Source organism: Empidonax traillii, unplaced genomic scaffold, assembly GCF_003031625.1.
Source record: "Empidonax traillii isolate 1590-97213 ecotype Southwest subspecies unplaced genomic scaffold, ASM303162v1 scaffold33:size3420811, whole genome shotgun sequence".
NCBI classification, from domain to species: Eukaryota; Metazoa; Chordata; class Aves; order Passeriformes; family Tyrannidae; genus Empidonax; species Empidonax traillii.
This window is the reverse complement of record NW_020955226.1, coordinates 1,997,413-2,022,227: the sequence shown is the minus strand read 5'-3', so window position 1 is coordinate 2,022,227 and position 24,815 is coordinate 1,997,413. Positions and strand designations below refer to the sequence as shown.

At 37.4% G+C, this 24,815-nt stretch overlaps 1 protein-coding gene across 3 annotated transcripts in view; it reads left to right on the top strand.

Annotated features, from left to right (window-relative positions):
* The window catches only part of STK39 (serine/threonine kinase 39), an 83,342-nt gene that overhangs the window by 35,487 nt on the left and 23,040 nt on the right, over positions 1 to 24,815 (top strand). For all 3 annotated transcript variants that reach the window (XM_027911511.1, XM_027911510.1, XM_027911512.1), the window contains exons 11-13: positions 12,450 to 12,572; positions 12,701 to 12,733; positions 14,659 to 14,726. In XM_027911511.1, coding sequence (XP_027767312.1) covers positions 12,450 to 12,572; positions 12,701 to 12,733; positions 14,659 to 14,726 — 224 coding nt within the window. The remainder of the gene's footprint in view (positions 1 to 12,449; positions 12,573 to 12,700; positions 12,734 to 14,658; positions 14,727 to 24,815) is intronic.

Here is a 24,815-nt window from a genome sequence, read left to right as displayed (position 1 = left end):
TGAGAGAGCTTGTGGCAGGGGTTGTGTGCTGAGCGGGTTGGCACCTGCGCGGGGCAGGGGAAGGGCAGTTCAGCGCTTTGGCCGTGTGGTGGCAGCAATGCCCACGTAAAAAATGATCTAACTGGGAAAACAGAGTCGTTTGGTTTTCATTTTATGTCTCGGGCTGTACAGGAGTGATTCAGACATGTGCCAGTGCCAGCTGGGTCTCTCACAGAGCGTGAGATTCGTCTCCCAGCTCTACCCTCAGGTCAGCTTTAGAGACTGCGTGTTAACTCGTGCATATATGTGCATATACTTATTTCTTTAGGTAGCTTAGCTTTTGGAATTGCAAAATGAATGCAGGATAGCCTCCCATACACCACCAGAATTAATTTTCTGAATGACTTTTTTGACAATTTTTCTTATTTGCAAGATGTGTCAATCTTAAGAAATCAAAGCTGGACAGTGATAGAGACAAATTAACAGGTATTTAATTACATCATAAATAGAAAAAAAATTGGATTTTAGCTAGTGAAAATGCTAAATTCTGTATATTTTAAAAAGGCACTATTAAAATTCACTTGGGATTTAAAATTTAATTAACTTCTTAGAACTTTGAATGTAGCTGCAGTTTTAAGACAACATAAAATATAAATATACTCTAACAATAAAATGTTGTTGTTGTTGTTTGGTTTTTTTTGGAAAGGCTTGTGTAAGTAGAGTTCGGTTGCTCAAACATTAACATGTAAAATGTCTAAGAGGTTGCTCTTGGAAGAAATAACCCCTGTTATTCAAAAACTAATGTCATTGGGGCAATAGAGAGGAAGGAGCTGGTGTCATCACTGCTTAAATTATCTTCTGTAGCACTTGGTGTAAAATGCCTGTGACTAATGATCTGTAGCACCACTGCTAGTACAGATGTCAGATCTGTCCTGCAGTAATTTAATTTTTCTTCCATTTACCACATCTATAATTGCTTTGCCTTGTTGCCTGGAACTCCAGTCTCAGTTTAGTTTTAACTTTAAATTCTTTTCTCTTGACATATTATACACATGTTTTGCTTCTGCCTTTACAGCTTATACTTGGCAGCTCTTTTTTACTGAATATGAGTTTAGGTCTGTTTGTAAAATCCTTAAACCAGGTACACAGGTCTTGTATATGTGAGGAAAACATTTGATGCTGTAAAGAGGTGTCCTACTTTATATTTTGATGCTAATTTGATAAGCAACATCTACACTTTTCCATTGTTTCGTTATTTGGTTTTAATTCTGCCTGTTTTTAAATGATGCCCTTCTTCCTTGCCTTAGCCTAGTAATTAAGGATGACACTGAACCACTTCTGGAGTTCCATTACTCAGCAGACACACGTTGCCTCTTCCTGTGCAGAACCTGCTCAGATATACTCTGGTACTGATCCACAGGAATGAGTGTTACACCATACAACTTCTTGCTGACAGTCCTGGGTTTCATTAATGGGACTGCTCACCTGTGAGAGTATTGCTGGTGTCAGAAAGAACTGGAGGAAAGGTAGTGGTGGATGGTTTGAGCTCAGTGCAGTTTGGTAAGCGAGGACATGGTCTGGAGCCACACTTTTGTCATTGATGGAAATGTGGGAGCCCTGAAACCCCCTTGCAGCCTCTGCATGGTTACATGGTGTGATGGTAACCAGCCTGCCCTGTCCTGCTTGGATGAGGGCTGTGTACACCCCCAGCTCACCCAGATTTTGGATCTACTATTTATTAACCCGTGCTGAAGTGGTTTTGATTTTGAACCGAATGCAAAGTCATTTCATTTGTGATTAGAATTGCTATATGGGAATAGAGCAAATCTGAAACAGCTTTTAAGAGTTCCACAGTCAGTTTTTAAACCTTGTCACACTAAAAAATTAATTATAACTATAAGTACTTTGTATGCCCAAAGGCCCTGGGTCAATTTTATGGTTTTATAATCCTATTTTTTTAATTTTGAAAATCTCCTGCGTGACTGCCACTTCCACAAAGTGAAAAGGGGAAAAATACATTAAATGTATCTGCATTTCATTTTATTGCTGTCTGAAGCGCTGCTAGTAAAAAAAAAAAAAAAAAAAAAAAAAAAGTAATAATTAGGCTTGAATTCTATTTTTGGAAAGGTGGTACTGCATTGTGCTCTTAATAGAAGCTTTTTTAGAACTGGGAGTTGTAAGTTACTGGGGAAAATCTGTGACAGCATGAAGAGATGATTAGTATGAGCAATATCAGGTTTTATTATACTTCACTAAAAATGCCCTTACTGATGGGTTGAAATTCTAACTCCTCAGTACAGCTATTTTAAGGAAATGGCCATGTTTCCTTACATAAGAAATCATCAATCCTCTACATTTAACGAGCAAAATATCATTATATCCCAGATTTCTTGGACAGCTCTAACAGCATGATTGTACCTCAGCCAGCCATACATGTGCAGCACCTCCTTGTTTCAGTAATCGACTTAATCTGATAGATACAGCACACCAATGTTGTATGTTAGTACAGCTGGACTCCAGCTGGTTTGAAAAGCAAATAAAGTTAATAAAAATGTGTATTCATTTTTCTTTAAACTTTAAGAAATACTTATTTCATTAATGTTGATGTATCAAGTGAAGGGATATGTACCATACTGGAATACTTTTTCTGAAAAGCAGTAACTGAACTATAAATATGTATTTGGCAAGGCTCTGTGTGAGGGAGGCCTCTCCATCGCAGAGGATTAGTTGTTCAGTTTATCCAGAACACTAGTACAAATAAATAGTACAACTGTGTTTGTATATTTGGATATTACTAGAAAAAAATAAAGGAGAAATTGGCATTCAGACCATGTCAGGTTTTTTGTTTATTTTTTGAGGAGTTGTTGGAAGGGAAATTTAATGAAAACACTTATTCCATAAAATGTAAATTTTGTGACAAAAATTCACGTAGTGAGAAAGCAGTGCCTACTGTAGTGGTTAGTAGTAGTGGAAAGTGTTTTAAGGGACAGATACATGCAGTTGCATCAGCTTTATTTTAACATTTCAGATAAAGGAAGAAAATTGCTCAGCTTCTTAGCCTAAATGTAGTTGTACCATTAGATGGAAAGAACTTCATACAGTGTATGGGTTTGTCCACCTTTTCTTTCATCTGTACCATCTGTATGGAATTTGTGAGGTTGGATTTTTTGCCCTCTCAGATGGACTGAATTGGTACAGAGTAGACAAGCTTTAAAACAAACTATGGCTTAGTTGAGTGCCTTTGTACTTTGTACAGGTGGCCATATGCATATCTAAAATAACTTGTGTTACTTGTTATGGCAGAGTTTAAAAGCTCATACATGACTCATCTTGGTCATTAAAAAGCAGCCCTCTTCTGTATTGGTGGGTTCATGGACTACCCCTGAGATTAATTTAGTTGGTTAAAGCATGGTGCTAATAATGCCAATGTTGCATTCATACTGGTGATATTCTTGGGATTTCCTTGGGGGAACTGCAGGGGAAGTATAGATGAAGTAGGACATCCTTGAGATGGTGCTACCAGTGGTATTATAGGGGACTTAATTTAGCTGAGAAGTGCTCTTGGCTCAAAAACGGCTGGAGCCAAAAACTTCAAGGTTTTAATCAGAACAAGTAGATTAAGGCAAGCAGAGCAGAAAGGTGGGCTGGAATAGTAATAGTTCATTTCTGTTTAGCAGTGAAAAGCAGCTTCAGGAGAAGATGATTCAAACGGTGCATCTGCACGTGAAGGTAAATACGCACAGTATATGAGGAGAAAGGGGAATGACAGGGATGTGTGGATTCTAGTGGAGCTGTGTGGGGTTTCCCGGCAGCAGAGGGCAGCTGCGTTCAGTGTGCCATGCGTCCTGCCTGAGCTGTGTGTGGAGTCAGTCTGGGAGAGCATCACTCAGTTAGGAGCACCTCCAGGTCTGGGATTTTAAATGCTGTAGCCTGGTTGAATGCATGCTTGAGTGCATGCTTCATTTTGGTGTCTGACTAAAATAAAAACACTGGGATTTTATAAAACTGGATTTTATTAAAAAATGCAGATCTGTATTCATTATTTTCATGCCTATTTATAACTTTTTGGAGAACTACACTCAAATTTCATTTTAATCACCCTAATATTTTAGAAAATGTCTTGAATAAGTTTAGGTCTCTTTAAAATCTGTGAGGAATGCAGAATATATATTACAGTAATTTCTCTTATATGCATAAGCAAATGGAAACGCTGGAGAAAATAGAAAAGGGTAGAAATCAGAATTTCACCCTGAAATGGTACTTTAAAGCCTCTGAGTCTGAAAGTAAGTGAGAGTCATAGTAAATTCTTCTTTGAATTCTACAGTAATAGACTATGTTCCTGAATATTTTTAAATGTCTCTATTGCTGACAGTGAAACCCACTTTATAAGATGTTTTCTACTACTGAATAATGAAAGCTCTAGATGAGGCTGATTTGTCTTCTTTCTTTTCACCACTGGTTATTTTAAGAAAGTTAAGAGCTTGCATGATAGAAAAGGATAGTGGAACCAGGAAACGCTGATTATAAAGGTAGATGTAGTGATCCCTCTAATGGAAAGTCTTTCAGTAGAGGATCTTTATCTTTCTTTGTCACCTGTCAGAGTATTAAGTTACTTCGTCAATTTGCTGTGTCTTTGATTTGCTTCCTTTGATTCTTGCAGGTACCTTCTTGGCCTTGGCACCTTAGTTTGATTGGGAGAATGAAGGGGGACAGGCAGGGAAAAGAAAGAGGATAGAAAAGAGCCTCTCTCTACTTGTCATTCCTGATGGCCCTTTTGGGATTCCTTGTTTTTGAGGTGAAGTGTTGCTTTTGAGGAACAATACATCTCCTCTGCACAATTAATTGAAAACATCCTCCTCAGCACAGGTACACATCATGCCTGAAAGGACTATTTTGTTAAAATGTGAATGAAAGAATCATTTGCAGTTAATAACATTCAGTAATGAAGTTTATGTAGTGGAACTTATAAAAGGAGAAATAATGTCTGAAAACCAAAAATCATACTGAATTACTAAATTTGCACGTTTGCTATGTTATTGGAATTTCAGCAGAACACTGCAGTTTCTCAAAGCAAAATCAGATTCGAATTTTGGACTCCAGCTGAAAACAGAGATAATAAGTATGTCGCAGTACTTATGTAAAACTTCACGGTTTTGGAAAGCAGAATTAGGAGTGCAGGGAATTACCTACACTTGTAAACAAGATGATAACAAAATAGCATCTCTAGTTTGAGCTGCTAGGTTTTACTGTCTCTAAGCAGCATTACCCCAGCAGCAGAAGAATCCGTGATGAGCGATAGGAGGAGAGCTTTGGACAAGGAATCCCCCAGAGTGGATGGGCAGTTGTTACACTGGGCGTCTATACCCATTTTTCATCATTTCCTCTAGAGATGTAGGAATGTGCTCTCTCCTCCCCTCTCTCTTCAGCTAATAATGCCTTTTTTTCCTCTCACTGATAGCTCCACTGTATTCCATTTCTAAACTGAGAGTGTGGGTAAGATTTCATGGCAGACGATTGGTGGCCATGCCCTCGGGTGTCACGCTTGTCATCATGTAAGCATGATACTGTTTGGCTATAAAAACAAACCAGTATCATAAATATTTAAAGAAAACGGTCTCTCTCTTTTTTTTTTTTCCCTTAACAGATTTCTGATTTTTGTTGACTTCTGCTGTGTTAGCCCTTAAAAAGGTTGCTCTTCAAGAACCTGTAGAGAGAGCTAAAGAAGCCCTGTTCAGTGCAGAATTATCAGTTTCATTTATTCGGTGTTCTTTCATGAAGGAAAATGTAATGATCTTAGATTTCTTGACTTTAGGTTGCCAGTGTAATTTCTTCCAATAGTGAGTATTCCAATAGTTCCTGCATAAGTACAAAACACTGCAATTTCTGCCTAACTTTTTTTTCCAAGTGGAGAAAAACAAAGACAGACTAAGGACAATGTTTTTTCCCATGATATTTGCAGTATGCAAGAGTGGCTTAAGAGAAGGGGACACTAACACCAAATTACTGGTATATCTTAACACCTTTTGAGTTCTATGAAGCAGAAATGCCAGTGTTACTTTAGAAAGGTAGTGGTACATCCCATTAATAACGATACTCTGCATAAGTCATGGGGGGAAAAAAACAAGGTTTCAAATTGCATAAGACACATTCAGGTTTGCAGAATTTCTGTGGCTTCCATCAGAATAAAAAAAAGATTTCACATTATAATGAACTCAGAGGAATTTAAGAACAGTCAGCATTGAAAGGATTAGGATTTTCATGGGACCCATGAGACTGGGTTGAATGGGGACGGGCCTTCTCTTGAGGTGATACCTTAACTCTTGAACAAAGGATCATGTGGGAATTCATGCTCTGTCTTGGACCCAAGGTTATTTCTTTTTTTTTTTTTTTGGCAAAAATGGGATTACAGTGTAGATGTTCTTATGCAAAAAGACTAATGTTCTTTTATATTAATATATATTGTAGAAAGTGACTTCTCCATGCATTTACCTCAGGTGCTAAGCTGTGAATTAATTTGTAACTGTTTTAAACAAAAGGCTCGTGTTGTAATTGGATAAACACAATGATATGCTGATTTTCTTTGTTGCATTGGAATAAAAATAATTTCACAGGGATGGGGATTAAAATTTTCTCTTGTACCTTAGGAAAGGTTTGCAAGATGGCCAAAGGTAAAAATTATAAAATCTGGTTGCTCTATAGGCTTAAGCTGTGTATGGAAAGAACTGGTCAGGGTTTTTATTGAGAGAAGAATATGCAGAGCAAAGTGTGGTGCTAAAACCAAAACTGTGTTCAGTAACATCCTATTTTTCATCATTGTTCTTTTAATAAAATAACTGGCATGGTAACTAATTTTGTAAATACTTCTCATGAAGTTGCATGAGAAGTGAAGCTCTTGGAACTTTTGATTTAAAAAAAAAAAAAGTAGGGGAACACTGGCTATGCAAAACCGCTCATCTTACCGATTACTAAGTAATATTCACACTTCAAAGAGTATATTTTTTTCTATGAGAACTTCTGTATAACAGGGGGAGTCCTGCCTGCGGTAAGAACCAGTCTTAAGGGAGGTGAAGGTATACAGTGTCAGTTGACTGGTCTGTCTTTCTCTCTGCCTGAAAGCTAAATTTAGATTTTTATGAGGACAGAGTGCAGAAAATTAAAACAACGAGGTGTTTAAATACTTTGTCATTCTTGCTCTCTGGGGTGTATGGGGTTGAGTGTATCTTTACTGCTCTACTAACAGATGTACACTGATGCTCTTTGGCTACAAGACAATTTTGTCTCCAGGAAAGGCTAAGCTGCAGTATTTCCAGAAGGATATGTATGTTGAAAAAAAAAAAAGGATTTCCTTTTGTAGATATACAGATGCAAAAAATGGAGAACAGTACTGGCTGTTTCCTAGTTAGAAATTAATAGGAAGAAGTGTTAAGATTATGCAAAGACTTTTGCAGATGTGTTTAAAATGGGTAGAGTCTACACATTTGCTGCTCTCCAGGAATTCAGAAACAAATTAAATTGGAGTCTAAGTTACCTGTTTATGGAGAGTGGCAAGGCACCTTCCATGATAATGAATTATTAGTGCCATCAATTTTGCTTACACAAGTGCATTTCATTTACCATACCTTCAGGTCACCGCACTCTCTGTGGAACAGAATTTAAAAATGCTGTTTTAAATCTATCCAGGACTCCATTGCAAATATTCAGTTGCAAGAGACTTCAATAAGGATACCTTAAATAATTCAGATATTGGGTAAAAAAGATTACTAACTTAGTAATTTTATTCTAGAAAGAAGAAAAGTACTATAGATACATAATATTACTCTTAATCAATTTGTAATGTGGTCTAGATCATGGGCTGTACCCTGTATGAAATGCAGTAATGTGTGTATACATTGGTATCCCATAGTGTATCCTTTTTATTTATTAAATTTAGACACTGAAATAAAATTCTAAATCTGCAAGTGGGCCCAGTTCTTTGCTGTTTTGAGCAGTTGTGAATAATGAAGTAGCAAGATCCTAATGTTCAGAAAATGTTCATTCCCTTTCTTGTTACTCTACAAAAATAAACTTGTGAAGAGATTGCAGCAGCTAAAGAATCAGTGATGAATAATAGATTCTTCTTTCCCCAGTCTCTAGCATCTACATATAGCCAGCACAGTAGACAACAATTTATGTTTTGCTTCCTTATGCTGCAGCCTTCTTTTTGTCAAGCCTTGGGAAATGTGGGCAGCTTCTGCATTCTGCTGCTGAAGGTCTCTCTCTGTCAGGCTGATTTGGGCAAACCTTTGCTGGTGGGATTTAGTGTTGCCCTGTTCATCTGGTTAAACAGACATTTTCCTGGAAAGCTGCTGTGTGCCATTATTGCCTGGGAGTGTTAAAGTGTCTGTATCTTGTTTTTAAAAGGGCGGGGACAAAACAGTTTTGTCAGCAGCTTAATTTATTCTTAAATCTTTGTGACTGTGTTGTATTTTGAAATAAGCTTTAACCAGCAACATCATATACAACAACAATAATAATATGATGGTTAATATGTTGTGGTGGTCATGGTTTTTTCACTCACTGAACTGTCCAAGCATTCTCTGTTGTAGCTGATGTTTGTAAGGCCTCTCTTTCACAGCTGTGGTGATGTTGGCAGTGGTTTGTTAAGCTTTCCCTCTAGAAACTGCTTTTGGTTTTAGATTAAGATGTTCTGAACTGCTTTCGTGTTGGGTGCAGTTTAACTGCTAGTAACTCAATTTTTTATTCTCTGGTGCTCTTATGATTTATGTGAAATATGTTTTCTAATACATGTCAAATTATCTTGTAAAACTGAAGGCTTTATTTTTTTCCTTTATTAGATAAAGTTATTTTTCAGTTCAGTTCCTACTTTGGAAGGGTCATTTAGGTTTTGAATCAGTAAAATCCGAATTACAATTGGACATGTTTTTGTTTGTTTTCCTTTCCCTCTGAAATGTTCCCTGAGAGATACACAATCCAGGGGATTATTGATGCTGTGTATTTTGACTGAAGCTGATGGAGAAAATGCATTTGTATGGCTACTGCATGCCATGTAAAACAACTTCTTTCTTATTTTTGTAGAGATACAAGAAGTTTGTTTTGATTCCCTGCTCTGTCTTGAATTTGCTCCATGCCCTTGTATAAGTCGCTCCTTTGTCTGCCGCATTGTTTCCTTCTGTAAAATGGAAGACCTGTAACAGGATGTCAGGAGAAATGTATAGAATATTCTCAACTGCCTTAATGCTGTAATTACTGGGTTGAAATGCAAACATGCTGCCTAGGATACCAGTCTCCAGGTAGTATCTAAAATGATAGCCAGAACAGACATTTAAGCTAATGTATTTCCATCCAATATATGATATTAGTTGTACGTGTTTATGATGAATGAAGAGGCCATTAGTTTATCTGCAGGCATAATGTGCTGCTTATTCTGTCTTGCACGTAGATAGAGTGCATGTCCTCCATATGTGACTGATTCTTTGTGGCTCTAACCAGAACTGACCCTGAGTTAAGCCAGGCTTGTTAGTGCAAAAATTGTGCAAATGAGTTCACTAAGTGTTGCAAGTGCTAAGCACACACTTTAAGCACACCAATTAAAACTATGTAGACAACAATTTCTCATTTTTTAAAGTTGAATAGGGTGTGTGCTTTGCTCTAGCTGAAATTATAATTTCTTTTCTGTGAATATGTTTGCTGGTGGGAACCAGTCTGATTGCAACAGAGTACTAGTAAACTTGTTTTTCTGCCTTCAGAAACCTTTCAAGAAAATAATTTAAATTAACATGGTATTTTGCTTTGTATTAACTTTCTTTTCCTTGAGCCATTTGTTTATTGTTTATTAAAAGGCAGTCTATTTAAGACTTGAAATGCACTCCATCTTCATCAGTAAAGCTTTCGTCCATAACTCTGCAGATGATATGGGCATCTTTAGGCTCCATTAAAATAATTCTATTTAGAATAAGTGTTCAGAACAGTTGGAAATGGAAGCAGAAGAGATTTTGATTAATGCACGATGCAGTGCGTAAATGTGTCTGTAAAGCATTCTATTCTATTCTGTTTGAAAAGCATGTGTTTAGTTGTGGATGATGTTCTCTCCTAGGTTTGTGTGTAGCTGTTGGGAAAATGCTTGTGCTGTTAAACAAAAGCCTTCGCCAGGAATTGAAGGATAATGAATTACATCCACAAGCACCAGGCCTGCTAGATTAACTCATACCTGTGCTAATCCCTGATGATGTAGACAGTAAGAGCCCACTGATTGCGCCTGGGCTGATTGCAGCTGAGTAAGGAATTGCTATGCTATTGCTTCCTTTGATTTCTGCTTGGTCCTCCCTCCCAAGCTTCTTTTGCCAACCTTTGAGGCAGCTGGGCTAAAACTGGTGCATTAGGAGCCTGCAATGAGAAACAGGGAAAATGGTGCAGGATTTGTCCAAGTGATGGAGTAGGATGTTCCCCCAGTGTCCTGCATAGGTTTCCCCTCTTCTCAGTTACAAAGGAGTACAAAATATGGAGAAACTAAGTAGGGCATCCTACAACAATCCAGTTGTGCGGGGAAGAAATGAAAGGGAGGAGTATTGTAAGGACTGAAGAAGGTACAGAAACACGATGAGGTTCTGAAGTCTTCACTCTTTTCTCTGGTTTTGCTCAAAAAGGAAGGAGAGGAGCAGAGGGGTGTTTGGGAAAGTGAAGGAAAGAAGAGGAGAAAAATGTCCAGGCAGATATCAAGATACCTGCTTTTGTATGACCAAGGTTTTGAAAGAAGGCTGCTCAGTTCACACTCATTCATGCTCTTGTGGTGTCAGGCCAGTCAGCTCCACATTGTGCTTGGTCCAAACCCAGTACAGAAATAGCTCAAGTGAAAAGCTACCCCATGAAGAGCTGCTTTGGAAAAATTATATTAACACCTGCATCACACAGTGTTCTTGGAAGCTCACGATCTCAGACTTCTGGTATCTTATGCTATTTTCATGCCACACATCGTGCTAATACAGTATCTGGTGGGATTTAGAAGCAGCTGGAATTTGTCATATGCTGCATCTCTCTGCACATTGTGATTTGCAGCAACTGGAGCAGTTTAGAGCAGGGCTAATAGCAGTTTAGTCTTTTAAGTTTTGTTATGTTGAAAAAAAATGTAGTTTTCTAGTCAAAAATCAGATTTTGCATTTAAAATTTTTTCCCTGTTTTGTGGGATATCTGTGCTGGCAAAATGGGTTTCCATCACTGCCACCAACCATCAGAATGGGAGAAGTTAATCAGTGCTCAGTATACTTCAGTGCAAGACAACAAAACAGCACAGATGGGAATCTGGGAAACCAAAGTTTAACTAAGCAGGTGTACAGTGCTGTGAATACTGGCAAACAGGTTATGCAATTCTAGGCTAAGACCATGTAGGTGGGGGTTTTTTGTGTGTGGGGTTTTTTGTTTGTTTATTGGTTTGGGGTTTTTAAAGTTATTTTTATTGATATCTTCTCCAACAGTAGGTTTTGGTCTGAAATTACTTTTCTGCAAAGTTAGATCTTTCTTTTGTGTGATGTGAACATTTAATGCTTGGTTCCTTTTGTTCTCTTACCAATGTACAGTCTGTTTTCTGGAATAACTTCTTTGTAATGAAAAGGATATGCTTTAAGCTTTACAAATTTATAGCACTGGGGAGCTTACCTGTACAAGCATTTGAAGTTGTACAGTGGAAACTGTATATTGGTTCAGTGGTGTGAAATAATTAGAGGAACAGATTCTAATCTAAACACCAGCGGGGCTCCTGCTTATTGTGCTGTGCTTCCAGCATCGTGGGTCTCAAAATGGATAGGTGTGGGAAGAATTGATGGATGAATTGTTGTAGTCTAAACATGATCTGGGGGAAAACAAGCTTGTTGTCTGGCTCTGAAAAAGAGCAAGATAGCACTGGAGGAGTATTTGATTTTCAGATTTAGCTGCTGGATACTCCTATTATCCTACATTAGACTTTTTGATCTACAGGAGTTTGCCCAGCTAGTTTGGTGTGATGCATACCTGCCTATCTTCTTAGTCTGCATACAGTTGCTTCTTTTTTTTTTTTTTTTCTCTTAATAGGGATAATTTCACTTTTAAAGTATTCTTTATGCCTTTACACATTTTGAAGCTTTTTAGCAGAACAATCCAAGTTCTTGTGTCTCAAAAACAACCTTGTCTGTGTAACTTCGCTTTCTTGAATAGCTTCCTTTCATTTCAAGCAGTAAAGCAGTTTTCATCTACTTGAGCTTCTTCCTAAGTGGTTGTAAAATATATCCAAGCTCTGTTTCCCTGTATGAATTTTGCACAGTTTAGCTATTTCTGCTGGCTTAAGGATGACCCCTAAGGTCAAATATTCTTAGAATATGTTAGCGACTCCTGCAGCAAATTACTGAAAGCACATAAAATAAAAATAATGAAGAATTGCTGATTAACCAGAACACTGATAAAGACTAAGGATGTCTGTGTAATGGTCAACAATATTTTGGTAGGTCAGGCGAGTGCCAGGTTCCAGTGGTCACCTCCATAAAACAGAAGATGGAGATTGGGAATGGAGTGATGATGAAATGGATGAGAAGAGTGAGGAGGGCAAAGCTGCTGTTTCTCAGGAAAAGGTACCTTCTGTTTCTGCCAAGACATTTACACTGTGCAAGATATTCTATCTTTATGTTAATTGTTAGTATTTCTGGATCTTTATTGCATAAAGCTGCATAGCTCATATCTCACTGCATTTGTTTTCCAGTCACGAAGAGTGAAAGAGGAGGAGAACACAGAGGTAAAAATGTCTTTATCAATTTTTCTTTTCTTCCAAGTGTTTGAGTGAGGGGATTTCTTTTTTGTTTCTGCTGTTAAATATGTGAATTGAGGTGGGAGTGTTCTTCTGCAGTCTTGTAGAGCAAGTACTTGTGAGGATAGAGCTGTATGCAATTGTGCCTGTAATAATGAAGTTGAGTACACAGTGGATAAGATGGATAGGAATTTAAAAGTCATATTTGTGCCCAGGAGAATTCACAAAAATAGGTAATTTGGCTATTTTTAGGGAACCTTCATAACTAGATCACGATTGCTGTCTTTGTCAGAGTAATGATGACTGTGTTCAGGAATAGCCAGAGGATCTCCAAATAATTTTTCATTCTTAGGATTTGTATCATGACTTGTAACTTATAATTAAAATGTTTCATTCCATACACAATAAAATACTTCAGAACTGAAACATATTTAGGTTAATTCAAAGGAAAAAACCACCGTGTTGAATTTCATGGCCCTGTGCTGCGAGTGTGGGAAGCATCACTGCTATAAATAATTGCTTAATAGGACTATGTCTTAGAGAAAAAAATTCTCTTTCAAAAATGTCTATTTCTTGGGTGGGTGACCCTTGCCACTTTACCTGCAATTTTGGATTCTCTGGTTTTCATTGGTGTCATAGAAATCTTCTAAAAGACTAACAGCTTCCTACCAGATTTGGTCCTGTTAGCTCCTGTGATGACTCCAGTCTCTTCGTTGCAGACCTAGTTTACACAGTGCTTCAGCATCTGAGACAAAGCTGAGTAGAATAAAAAAGGACTTCTACCTCAAGGTCTTTCTGTGTCTTAGTTATTAAGAGTTCTACAGTTTGTGATTCAGTTTATACAGGTAGCTCATAATAAAATAGTTACTTAGTTTATGAAGGAGAAAAAAGCCTCTGCTTGAAGTCTTCTGTTGAGTTTTGTTTTCCTAAATGTGCCAGAAGATGACTTGGAACTAAGACTTGTGCAGCTCGCCACTGTTGGTGTGTGTCTGTTGGGTCTTTGGGATGCACATTCCTATACATTGAAATAATATGTCTGTTGAAGATGCAGAGGTAATAGTAGTAGTTTATATGAATATAAGGAATTTAATAGAAGCAGAAAAAAAATCTGCTCTTGTTTTGTGGTAGTGATAAATAATTTTCCAAATATGCAGTAATGTTTGTTGAAAATACAAAGATAATTAAAGATAGATCCTGCATAACATTTTTATAAGTAGCTCTGATATGGAAGACTGTTGCAAAAACAAGAAGAGAGTTGTGATGCAAGTCTTTTATTTTGGGAGAACTTGACTGTAACTTTTGAACAGGCTTCTGTGATGGTGAAGTTGGCTATGAGGACCCTGAAGTACCCTGTACGTAGGATAGAGTTTTGCCTGAGGCTTCACGTGGATGTTAGTTGAGAGCTGGGGAGGATATCATAGTATGAGGGAGGAGTGAGAGTGTGAAAGATATCCATATTCCTGATTTTTCTCTGTGAAGGACATCTCTGAGTTGTGGTGCATGCTTTGATATGGTACTAGTTCTTTGCATATGGGTAGATGCAAGACTTCCTTAACAACCAAAACTGTTACACAAAAGTAATGTGAGTAGCTGTTTGGTATTCTCACTGTGTGCATATTATTTAATAGGTTATTTGAGCTTTGATGCAAGGTGGATTAAAAGCTCCTACACTCAGTGCTTTAATGCATTATCATTTGTATCTCTGTAATTGAAATTTGGCAGTTTTACTGGTATCAGCTATGTTTTAGACTGTGTACTGAAAGTGTTTAAAAGGTTTCTGAGAGTTAGAGAATATGTTAAATATTCCATGCTAACTTCAAACTGTTAGCATTGAAAGTTTTTTGTGATTTTTCTTTTCTTCTTTCTCTTTTCATTTGGCATCCTTTATAAAACTTCCCTTTTTTCTCTAATAGTCTCAGCCTGTTGCTAGTGATGAATATAGTGAAGTTCCATGTGCGGTGAATCTTGTCTTAAGATTAAGGTAAGAGATTCTTCTATTTATTTAACTGTATTATCTTGATCTCCCTCATTACTTTCATAATATTAACATAAAATCAGTACTTTATATCTCTCAGTATTGCTGGTATGAATAGTGTTTCTGTGACTAATTGCTGTCTTTTAATTACTTACCAAAACAGTGTAAAATGAGAAGCAGAATATGAATGGGACTTCAGGTTAAGTGTACCCTTCATTAAGTATTTTCTTTCTTTTTAGCCTTGCGATGAAGGATCACAGTGAGAGATTTTTAATGAGTTCTTTCACACTTCAGCAGTCAGCCTCTGACACAAAGAAACCATAGCTATATTACAAGTTGCCTACTCAAAACATTTTTCACTAGCAAGTTTGATCAGTCATTGTGGAGAAGTGACAGATATCTTAGAAAATGGATACAAATATGTTGTCTGACTTACACTTAGTTAAAATAAGTCAGATTACCTTTAATTATAATGGGTTTATAACTAAGATTTGAATGTTTAATTATGCAGTCTAGGTCTTGTATAAAACTGTTTTTTCAAAAGAAACTTTGGTAACTTTTTATGTATTTACAGCCATTTTCCTTGAATGGCTAACATAGCTAAAAAACTCACTGCCACTCTAAAACTTGCTTACATCTAGTTTGTGTTGACAGGCTATTTATGAGAGATTGTAAAGTCTTAATTATTGTTATTGGGAAAAGTTAAATGTTACAGGGTTTTTTTATGCTAATAAAGAGATAAGAAGACAGAAATAATTAGAAAATTACAACCAATGTATAGGAAGCTAATAACAGGTTTATGCATAACAAATAGCTTTAAAACAGTTACATAAAAAATTGTTAATGTCCTGGTTTCAACTGTTAGCAATCAGAAAAAAAACAACTACACAGAATGAATACCAACTTCTAAAATCTATTTTCTTCCCTTTTCTTTTACTGCTTTTCTAGTGACAGCTGCAAAAAAATTGCAAAGGTTGTTTACAAAAGGGAGGATTAATAAATTTTATTGTGGGGATAGGAAAGACTTAGAGATTATTTGGAATCGTTTTAGTTGTCCAATTTACATAACTGCCCAGTTATGCTATCAATATTCTTTTTCATCTCTGCTGGCCGGTAGATGAAACCATTTACAAACAGACCAATTTGTACTGCTATGTGGATGTGCTAGTGAGGTGCTTCGGGTACTTATAAATTATGATGAAACCTGTGGTGTGATTACCTCCTACCCAGTTACTTGCGGCGTTGGCATATTCAGAGGGCAAACATTTTAGTCCTGCAAGTGAAATGTCAGGGATTATGCTTTCAGCTTTCTGCAACTCTTAAGCCAGAAGTGAAGGGAGACTTGAGTTTCCGGGCTCTTATTTGCACAATGAACTTTTGTTCTTCTTAAGGATCCTCTTAATCTGGGTGGAAAAAATTCCCGCTCCCTGCCCTCCCTAAAAGCAAGTCTGTAGTAACTAGGTTAATGTGTTATAACTATGAAGGTTTAGGTGGCTATTGGTAGAGAGGGAAGAAACAAGACTTTCAGTTTTTAGGAACTGGAAAGTTTCCTTTAAGCAGAAAAAAAAAATCAGTCTTGAAAAGCAGAGGTACTCCAGATTCTGGTAACACTGTTAGTAGTGTCTTGGAAAAAACAAGAATCTGATGCATAATTTTGCAGAGTGAGTTTTGTCAATTTAACTGTCCTACTTTTGAGGGGAGAATGATCTACAGTGCAAACTTCTGTCCCCAAGTAAGCCCTGGCTGTGTCCTGTCTCAGAGGTAGGAGCTGGAAAGAGTTAAGAGATCTTTGCACTGTGCACCTGGGTTTCCTTCAAATGGAAGCCTGAGCATGTGAGTAGGGTCAGAGCTGGCCCCTAATCAATGTGTGTGTGTCTGGGGGGAAGGTAGGAGCATGGGCTGTACTAAGCAGCAGGCTTTTCTTTTAGCTGGCAGTCTACAGAGTGCTTATCTGAGAATGAGGGCTACAGGCTCCCTATGCTTCTGCCCAGTAGTGTAGATTTAGAGTTAGTATTTTAACATTCCTTTATATTTGCTAATTTAAAGGCAAGAATTATTTTCTGTATGGAACACACCAAAATTCAGGGCAGCCACTGTCTGACTGCTATATACATTGTGTTTAGCAAGGTACCTTTGATAGCATTTGGGTTGTGCTTCCTCTTCGCTGTTGACCCTAGGAGAGGAACAGCTGAGGCTGCCGTGGACACAGCAGGGCTGTGCAGCCTGCTGAATACTTGTTGAGATTTGTGTTCAAATGTCCTGGTCTTCAGTAAGTTAACAGAAATCCTTATTTGGGGAATGGAGCTGGTGATTATTTGTTAACTTTTAATAAAATACTTAAATTTCTTCCATTATTGGATTACCAGTAGGGAGTCATCTAGCTCATTTGCCTGTCAGTGTTAAGTATCTGTCAGTATATTATTAAAAGCTTTTCACCTTTGACCTTGCTGTAGGCAATTAATGGTGGCCCTGGCCTGGCAGTGAGTGGTTTCACCCAAGAGCAGAAGGCTCTGCACATTTGGGTCTAGGTCTGTCTGCAGGGAGCAAATTCAGAAGAGCCAGACCTGGAGAAGCAGTAACTGTGGTAACAGTGTCTTCTTCCTCAACACTAAAGTCTCAGTACTTGGACCTTACTGCTCTGCTAAACAAGAGCCAGAGTAAGTTTGAGGCTGGCATTCTAGTGAAGTATGCACTCCAGCATGCCCTTACCCTGGGATCACTGCAGGCTGAATGAGCTTACATTTAGGGCAGCTGTATAAGGAGAAAGATGCTCTGGCTCCAAACTGCTCTCTTTTGTTGTAATTAACTTACTGAGTAGATGTTTTTTTGTGCATCTGAAAGTAAAAACACTGCTAGTTTCGGCATCTGTAGCCAATAAAGGGGTGTAGGTGACTTGCTTTGCGTTGTGCAGGATTCCCCTGCGAATGTAAGGTAGTAAACAGCTAATTTTCTGAATTTATCCTCCTCCACTGCAGATTTTAAACAGTTCTGTTGATGTCTTTTGGTGAATCGATCATAAAGTCATATAGCAGATAGAGACTACAGCATATCACAGGATTTTTATGGGGTTTGTTAAAATGAACTAAGTTGTGAACCATATTAATAAGGATCAAGTTATTGTGATAACTATGATGCTTCATCTACTACTATTAAATAGATTTTAAAGTGTAGCTTGATATTCAGATAAATATTGTGAGCATTAGATGCCAGACTTGAAGACTCAAAGCTCAGTTTATCATTCTAAATGTTGGAAGCTTTTTCTTTTAAAATAATTCACTTGGTGCAATCAAATTATGTAAACTGCAGTAGCTTGGTGAGTTCAGAACACACTGGTTTTAGATGCTCAGAATTACTATTAAAAAAAAGAAAGTTCAGTACTGATGTGGGTAAAAATATATATATTTGCAAAATATAAGAGGAATGAATTGACTGATGAGAAGGATGAGAGTGGAAGGGAAGTAAACACATCAAGGGAAGGCTCAGAAAGGTCTCATCTCTTCATTGCTTCCCCAGAGAGGGGTCATGTGGTATGGGGACAGCAAAAGGTGAGCATCTCCTGTGGGAAGGAGCTCTTCCTGGGTGATAGAGGCTGGCTGGGCTAGGACCTGAGGGGAGAAGGCATTTCCCCAGGGCCCTTGGGCAAGAAGGGATGGATGACATTTGTTGGTGCTGCTGAGTTTTTGGTTGCACAGTTTGTTGTGGAAGTTGATGCAAACATTTAGAACCTTATGGGCAGAAACAATTTAATACAATGCTCCAGAGTGTGGACCATAAGGTTTAAAGAGTAGTTCCTGGGGATTTGGACAGGGCAAAAGCTGGGGAGATGGGCAACCTTAAAGAGGAGGGAGAGGCGCCTGGGTGGTGCCTGATGGGCAAGATGAAAATGCTCTTCTGCTTTGTTCTTTTTTCCTCTTCTACAGTGAGGCTACACTGTGACAAAACCCATCAAAAGTTAAATGATAGTTTGAATTTTTTTTCTAGCAGTATGTTCCGAGAAAGGTTAATAGTACCCATAAAAATTAAAAATTACTCTCACAAAGGAGGAATTCTGGCAGAGGAATCAATGCATTTCAGTAATTCTTTACCTGGATGGTCAGGTTCTGTTATTTTTTTTTTCCCAGCTGGAGCAGGGTTGGACTCATTCAGTAATTGAGTAGGGAGTGCTAAATTAACGCCAACCTCTGTTTAGTGCAAATGCCTTGATGTGGATCAGAAGCAGAACTCACAACACTCTTTATACAAGTCATGGTATTTAATGCTCTTACTAAAGTTGGAAACCACACAGACCATCTGATTTTTCTGTCCTTAAATTGTCTTTAATATCTTTCTGTTTTCATAGTTTTCTCAGAATGACTAACTTGTCAAAATATTCACTCCTGTTGGAGTTGCTTCTTCAGTTGGAGATGACAATTTCCAGTTTATTTTCTATCTTTTGCCCTGTTGTGCCTTGGAGTACGTTGTCCCAGAAGTGAAATTAGCAGCAGTCTCTTTTAGGTAATTCCATGCAAAGCTTTTGAAAGGCTCTAGTATTAAATGCTAAATACAGTCCATTAGTATTTTAAAGCTCAAGAGTAATTAAGAGATTTTACTTGAATTTTGCAGTGAACTGAAAATACAGGTTCTTAGTTGCCACAGCGTGTAACCAGACTGAGCGATCATTACATTAAAATGCTGATGCTTCTGTATCCTCAGCCTCCCAGAGGAAGGGGTATTTGAGAGTAGGGAGGAATGAAATCTTTAATTCACATTTTGTCCTGTAAGGCTGTTCACACCGTGTGTCCTGGCAGCAGACCCTGGCAGAAACTCCACAAAGAGGGGCTGAGGGCAATTGCCTGTGATTTAGTCCTACAATCGGTTCACACCACCAGGGAAACGGAGTGGGGAGGAATTATCACCCTTGATTTGAGATTTCCAGTCTGACCACCAAGCTGTTACATTTACAGATTTCGGAAGGTGCCTGTCAGAGGATTTGACTACTTGGATTAATAACAGATATTTCATGTTAAATTAGGAGACTTGTTAATGCTTAATCGTTAAGAATTGCAAATTATGTGCAGCAATCTAAAATGGTTAAATTAGCTCATATGACAGGAAGATAATTTACTGACAGTAATTTGCAATGTCCCAGGACCTAATTTAATGCAGTTCCTGTACCTAGATGATTAAGCCTATGAAAGAACAAAAGGGGCAAATGGAAATGTTTTACTGGCAAATGAATATTTCTGTTATTGCATATCTGATTTTAAATAGTGTGTAGGGAAAATGCTGAGGCAGACTTGTCAGTAATGTCACTCTGTTATTTACCTGTAAATGTTTGTGGCATATTTCATACAAAAACATTAGTATAACTGGAACCCATGTGTTATTTGATCAGCTCTGTGGAATGTATCTTCTGGGGATCTGGGCAGGCACATACAAGTCCAAAGAGCAGTTAGTAGGAGTTGTTAGGACTTCAGTCAAATGTGATTTCTTCTGTGTGCCAGAACATAGATGATGGGTATCACTCATCCATCTGAGCAGAAGCTCAAGTGCTAATCTTCCTGCTTTCATGTATGCCTAGTTCTTTTATCTCTTTCTTACAAATTAGTTACATGTAAAGGTAAGAGGGGAAATGTGCTTAGCTAGAGGTACTAGTAATACACTGTGTTGCTAATATTTAGGTTTGAGGCTTAGATTGGTGGGAGTAAATACCCAAAAAACTATAAATAAGCAAACCCCAAAATCTGTTCTGGCTAGAGGCAGAATGAGTTTGATAATTGTGTTGGTATACCATAAGCCAGCGTTCTAAATTCTCATTATTTTGTTTTGGTTTGGTGTTTTTTTTTTTTCTTTTCTCCTTCTAATTTCATTTTGGTATCTTAAAAAAACTTCTGTCATTTCAGTCTCTTTTGTAAGAAGGGGAGCTGATGTGTGTCCTTCATCCAAGGACAAGTAGCTCTAAATGTTTTTGCTATTAGAGTGGCTTCTGTTCTCAAGTGTATTTGATGACAAAATCCACAAACTCGCAGCTGTGTGGTAGGTTTACAACTGGAAAGTAACAGAACTTGTCTATAGTCTGGGAATTGATCCAGTAAGAAACATCATAAGCAAAACCATTTGTAGTATTCTTGAAATAAATGCACCTGTGATTACAGTATTGAGCATGTCCTATGTTTTGTTTTGCCATCACTGCTAAGGCTTTGTCCTGTGAATTAGGGGGGTGTGGGCATGTGGTTACTGAACTGAATTTTATTTTCACAGCATGGAGACTTCATTTAAATAACCTGTTTAATCATGATTAAATCATGACAAATAAGTAAGCAGAACCCTTAATTAAACTATTGATTCTAATCCTGCTTTCTGTTTGTACCTCTATTTCCTTCAAAGTTTGCTCTTTAAAAATGATAAATTATGCATTTCTTATTCACTAGTTAAGTATGTTTTTATTCCTTGCTGTATTTTTATTGAAAATACATTTTAAATTGAAAAATCTAGTATAATTATGACCTAAATAATCCTGTATGTAATCATTATACCATCACTTATTTAACTGAAGAATGGTATATATGTTTGGTTATAAAAATAACTTTTTAATGTAAAAATTATAATTATTGAGCCAAAGAATTAATATATTTTTTCTGCTTATTAAATTTTGGTTATCAAGAAGATTTGCATGTCTAAATATTTAGATGGAAAGGAATTAGGCTTTTAACCTGCACAGCTGTGGTTGTAAATTATGCAGGCAATTGCATTTGGGGATGTTGCTGATACTGGAATTTTAAAATCACCAGAGTTTTTCTGTTCCATTCTTTTTATTGTACTAATTACAAAAGGAAAAAAAAAACAAAAACAAACCCAAAACCAACAGGAGGAACAAAAAATAATAAAGAAACCTCAAACTTCAACCCCCAAGCTTCTTTATACCAAAGGAAATAATTTAAATCTTGACTTGTTCTCAGTACTAAAAGTGATTGTATTATTAATGGCATGTATATTACTGGTCAACTGTAATAGGGTTTACATTTTGATAATTCAAAATTTAATTCTAAATGGATTTTTTTCTAATACTTTTAAGAATGTTGCTTTTTTGTTGACAGACCACACTGCTCCATCTTCATCTAACTGCTCTAGAGCTGCCTGTGAATGTGGCAGTATAATACACTGCGCAGGGTTGAAACCATTTGAAATAATTTTGTCTGTTTGTTCCCACTTAGTGTTGTGGTTCTCTGCCTTTCCACTAGTAGGGATGTTCCTGGGACTGTATTGGGTCGCTGTAAAGCAGTCAGGTTTTGGTTGGTTCATTTGTGACTGCTGACATTTTTGAGGGAAAGGCAAAATTTTAACTGAACTGATTTTATGGATCTTGTTTTCTCCATAAAGCATTTGTCATTGCTGTTTTAGTGAGGCCAGTGAATGGCTACAGAAGGTGCACTGGGACACAAAAGGGACAAGAACTTTACCATAGGATCAGACTTTACTGGTGAAGCTGATTTACTGTAAAGAGAAAGTTTGGCCTATGGCAGGAAAACCAGGTGAAACCTTTGAAAATTTTTAAACAAGGCTTAGACTTTTTTCCATGCTTCCCACTCTTTTTGATAAGCAAGTTAGGATCCATGAATTTTAGATGGATGATATGCAGATAGTCATAATTTTTATGGTGACTCAGATGTCTTTTTCCTTTACCTGCAAATCTCCTTTGGTTTTAACAGCAATATACCGATAGATAATCAGGAGTGTAAAACTGCAAGCGTCATTGACAGGATGCACACATCCAGGGAGTTTTTGATTCAGCATGTTTAAAACTTCCTTTGATTTGGACAAAGCCAAAGGTTTCTCTGTACCTTCCCCTCAAAACCTGTCTGGTGCACTGAGGGCTTACACTATTCTGTTAAAAAATACATATACTTGTAGAACTTGTTTGCAGGTCTTTTGTCTTGATTTCATAAATGAAATCACTTTTCTAGAGCTCTATTCTGAAGTACCCTTGGCCTTCAGGCAATGATCGGCCTTTCACACTTTGATTTAAAGAAATTAAATTCTGCTTCAAGCAGTGTGGCTATTTTTCAGTGCTGTACTTGAAGAATTTGTCACTGGAATAACAGGTTATAATCTCTTTTCTTGTGCACCAGGCGTGCAGAAGCAAAGTTAGCCCTCACATGCTTAGTCTGTGTGTTGCTCTGGTATTTCATACCAGTCAGGCAGATGGTGCATCATTTCAGTCACACAGGTAATAGAGGTTTGACATCCTTAAGGTGTGCACCAATCAATATTTGGTATCAAGAAATACAGAGATCTTTCAGAGATATAGTCATTAAATTATAAGAAAATCCAGTAAGGTGACTAAAACCACAGTAATGTAATATTTAAAAAGTGATCAAATTATGTGCATGTTGTCCTCTCTGTGATTGAAATACTCTCACTTCAGGGTGATTGTTTTTTAACATTACTGGTGTTACTGGTACTTAACTTCAGTTCTTCCCAGGAACAGGTCTGTTTTCAGACTGAAATTTCTGGTTTCAACTGAGCATTGAGATTTTACCACATTAATAAATTCTCAGTGTGACTGTGTACTGTCCTTTATTGTATTTCAAGTACTTTTTAAAAATTGATGCTTTTCAGAAGTTAAATCTTTACCTCTGGTCTTAAAAAAACTTTTGTGCTACTTCAGGAATAATATCAGGGGAAAAACACTTATGATCAATAATGCCATCTCTGCAGCAAAAAAATCTGATAGCTCTTTGACTAAGTTGTTTCCACCTGCTGATATATGAAAGAAGGTGGAAAGTGTGAACCTCAAAAAAGATTATGCAAGTGAATACTGCTTTTCACTGCCTGTGCAGTGAAAGGAGTCACTGATAACTGAGGCAAAAAATACTGTTTGTTTCAGTTTGCTCTTTGATTTAGCTGGGAACGAACATAACAAGGAGGAAAAAATTGAACGGCTTTTAATGTTCTTCTGATTTAGCTTCTGGCATCAGCATCTGCAGAAAGAGAGAAGAAGCATATTTAGATTTAGATATATCTAAAATGTCTCTAGTTCTAACACTTCTATGTCACAATATGTAGACCTGGGGCTGTAAACCAGGGGATGGAGAGAAAGGACTTAATGTTCATATATCACTTCTACAGTGTTAAACATGATTTTCCAGACTTACCTGGTGGCATTTGCCATCAGCTAGTTTTCTTGAGTTTCTTCTATCACACAATTTGTGTGTCTTCTTAGTTTTACTATCTCATCCTATCTGTTTTTACTAGGCTGAAGCTACTCTGGTTTCTCTTGAGTCTTAGGGAACATGGGCCAGTTAGCTATGGATAGAATAGCTGTAAAGCCCTTTCCTGAGGGAGGAGCTGTCAGCTACCCTGGAGCCTTGGGCAGTGTTCTTAGCTGATCTAATTGTGACCATAACAATTCCCTTAGTGGCTGCTTTTTGTAATGTACACTTGCCCGTTCTGGATGGTAAGTGGCATACAGGCGGTAAATCCTTAACAGCTAACTGCTATCTCATTCCAACAGCTTAGCAGCCAACTGACAGTGTTTCATTGTGACACTGGCTGTTTTTCAGTCCTGAAAACATCATTTGGCTGTGCTTTGCCTTTAGTGTTGTTGCTATCTCTTGATACGTACTGATTATCAAGAGTGTTGCATCATTTCACTGATCTGCTCTTTACTCAAGAACGTGTGATGATTAAATGGTAGGAGCAGTTTTGTATATTTAACTATTGAGTCCTGTAACTTGATCTCAAAACCTTGTACACTAAATGTATTTCCTTCTTTCACTAATGTATACAGAGGGGGGATAAGTTGTAAACCTATGGAGTATTTTCAGAGCCACTGAAGTAAATGGTAGGGTTTTAATGGACTTATAACTGCGTATTTAGGAACTACAGAGAGATTTGAGTCCCATTCTTCTTGGTGGCAATCTGGAAGCAATCAGACTTCAAACATCTATTTTGCTCTTATGAAAAGTTAACAACAATGCCTTTTCATTAAATCTAGAATTGACCTGAAGTCATTAAAAGCAAGTTGAGGAGAACCATCTCCATAGTGCTGAACAGACATAATCTGCTCTTGATAGTATGGTAATACATAATGAGGAGCCTGGTTATTGATTAGCA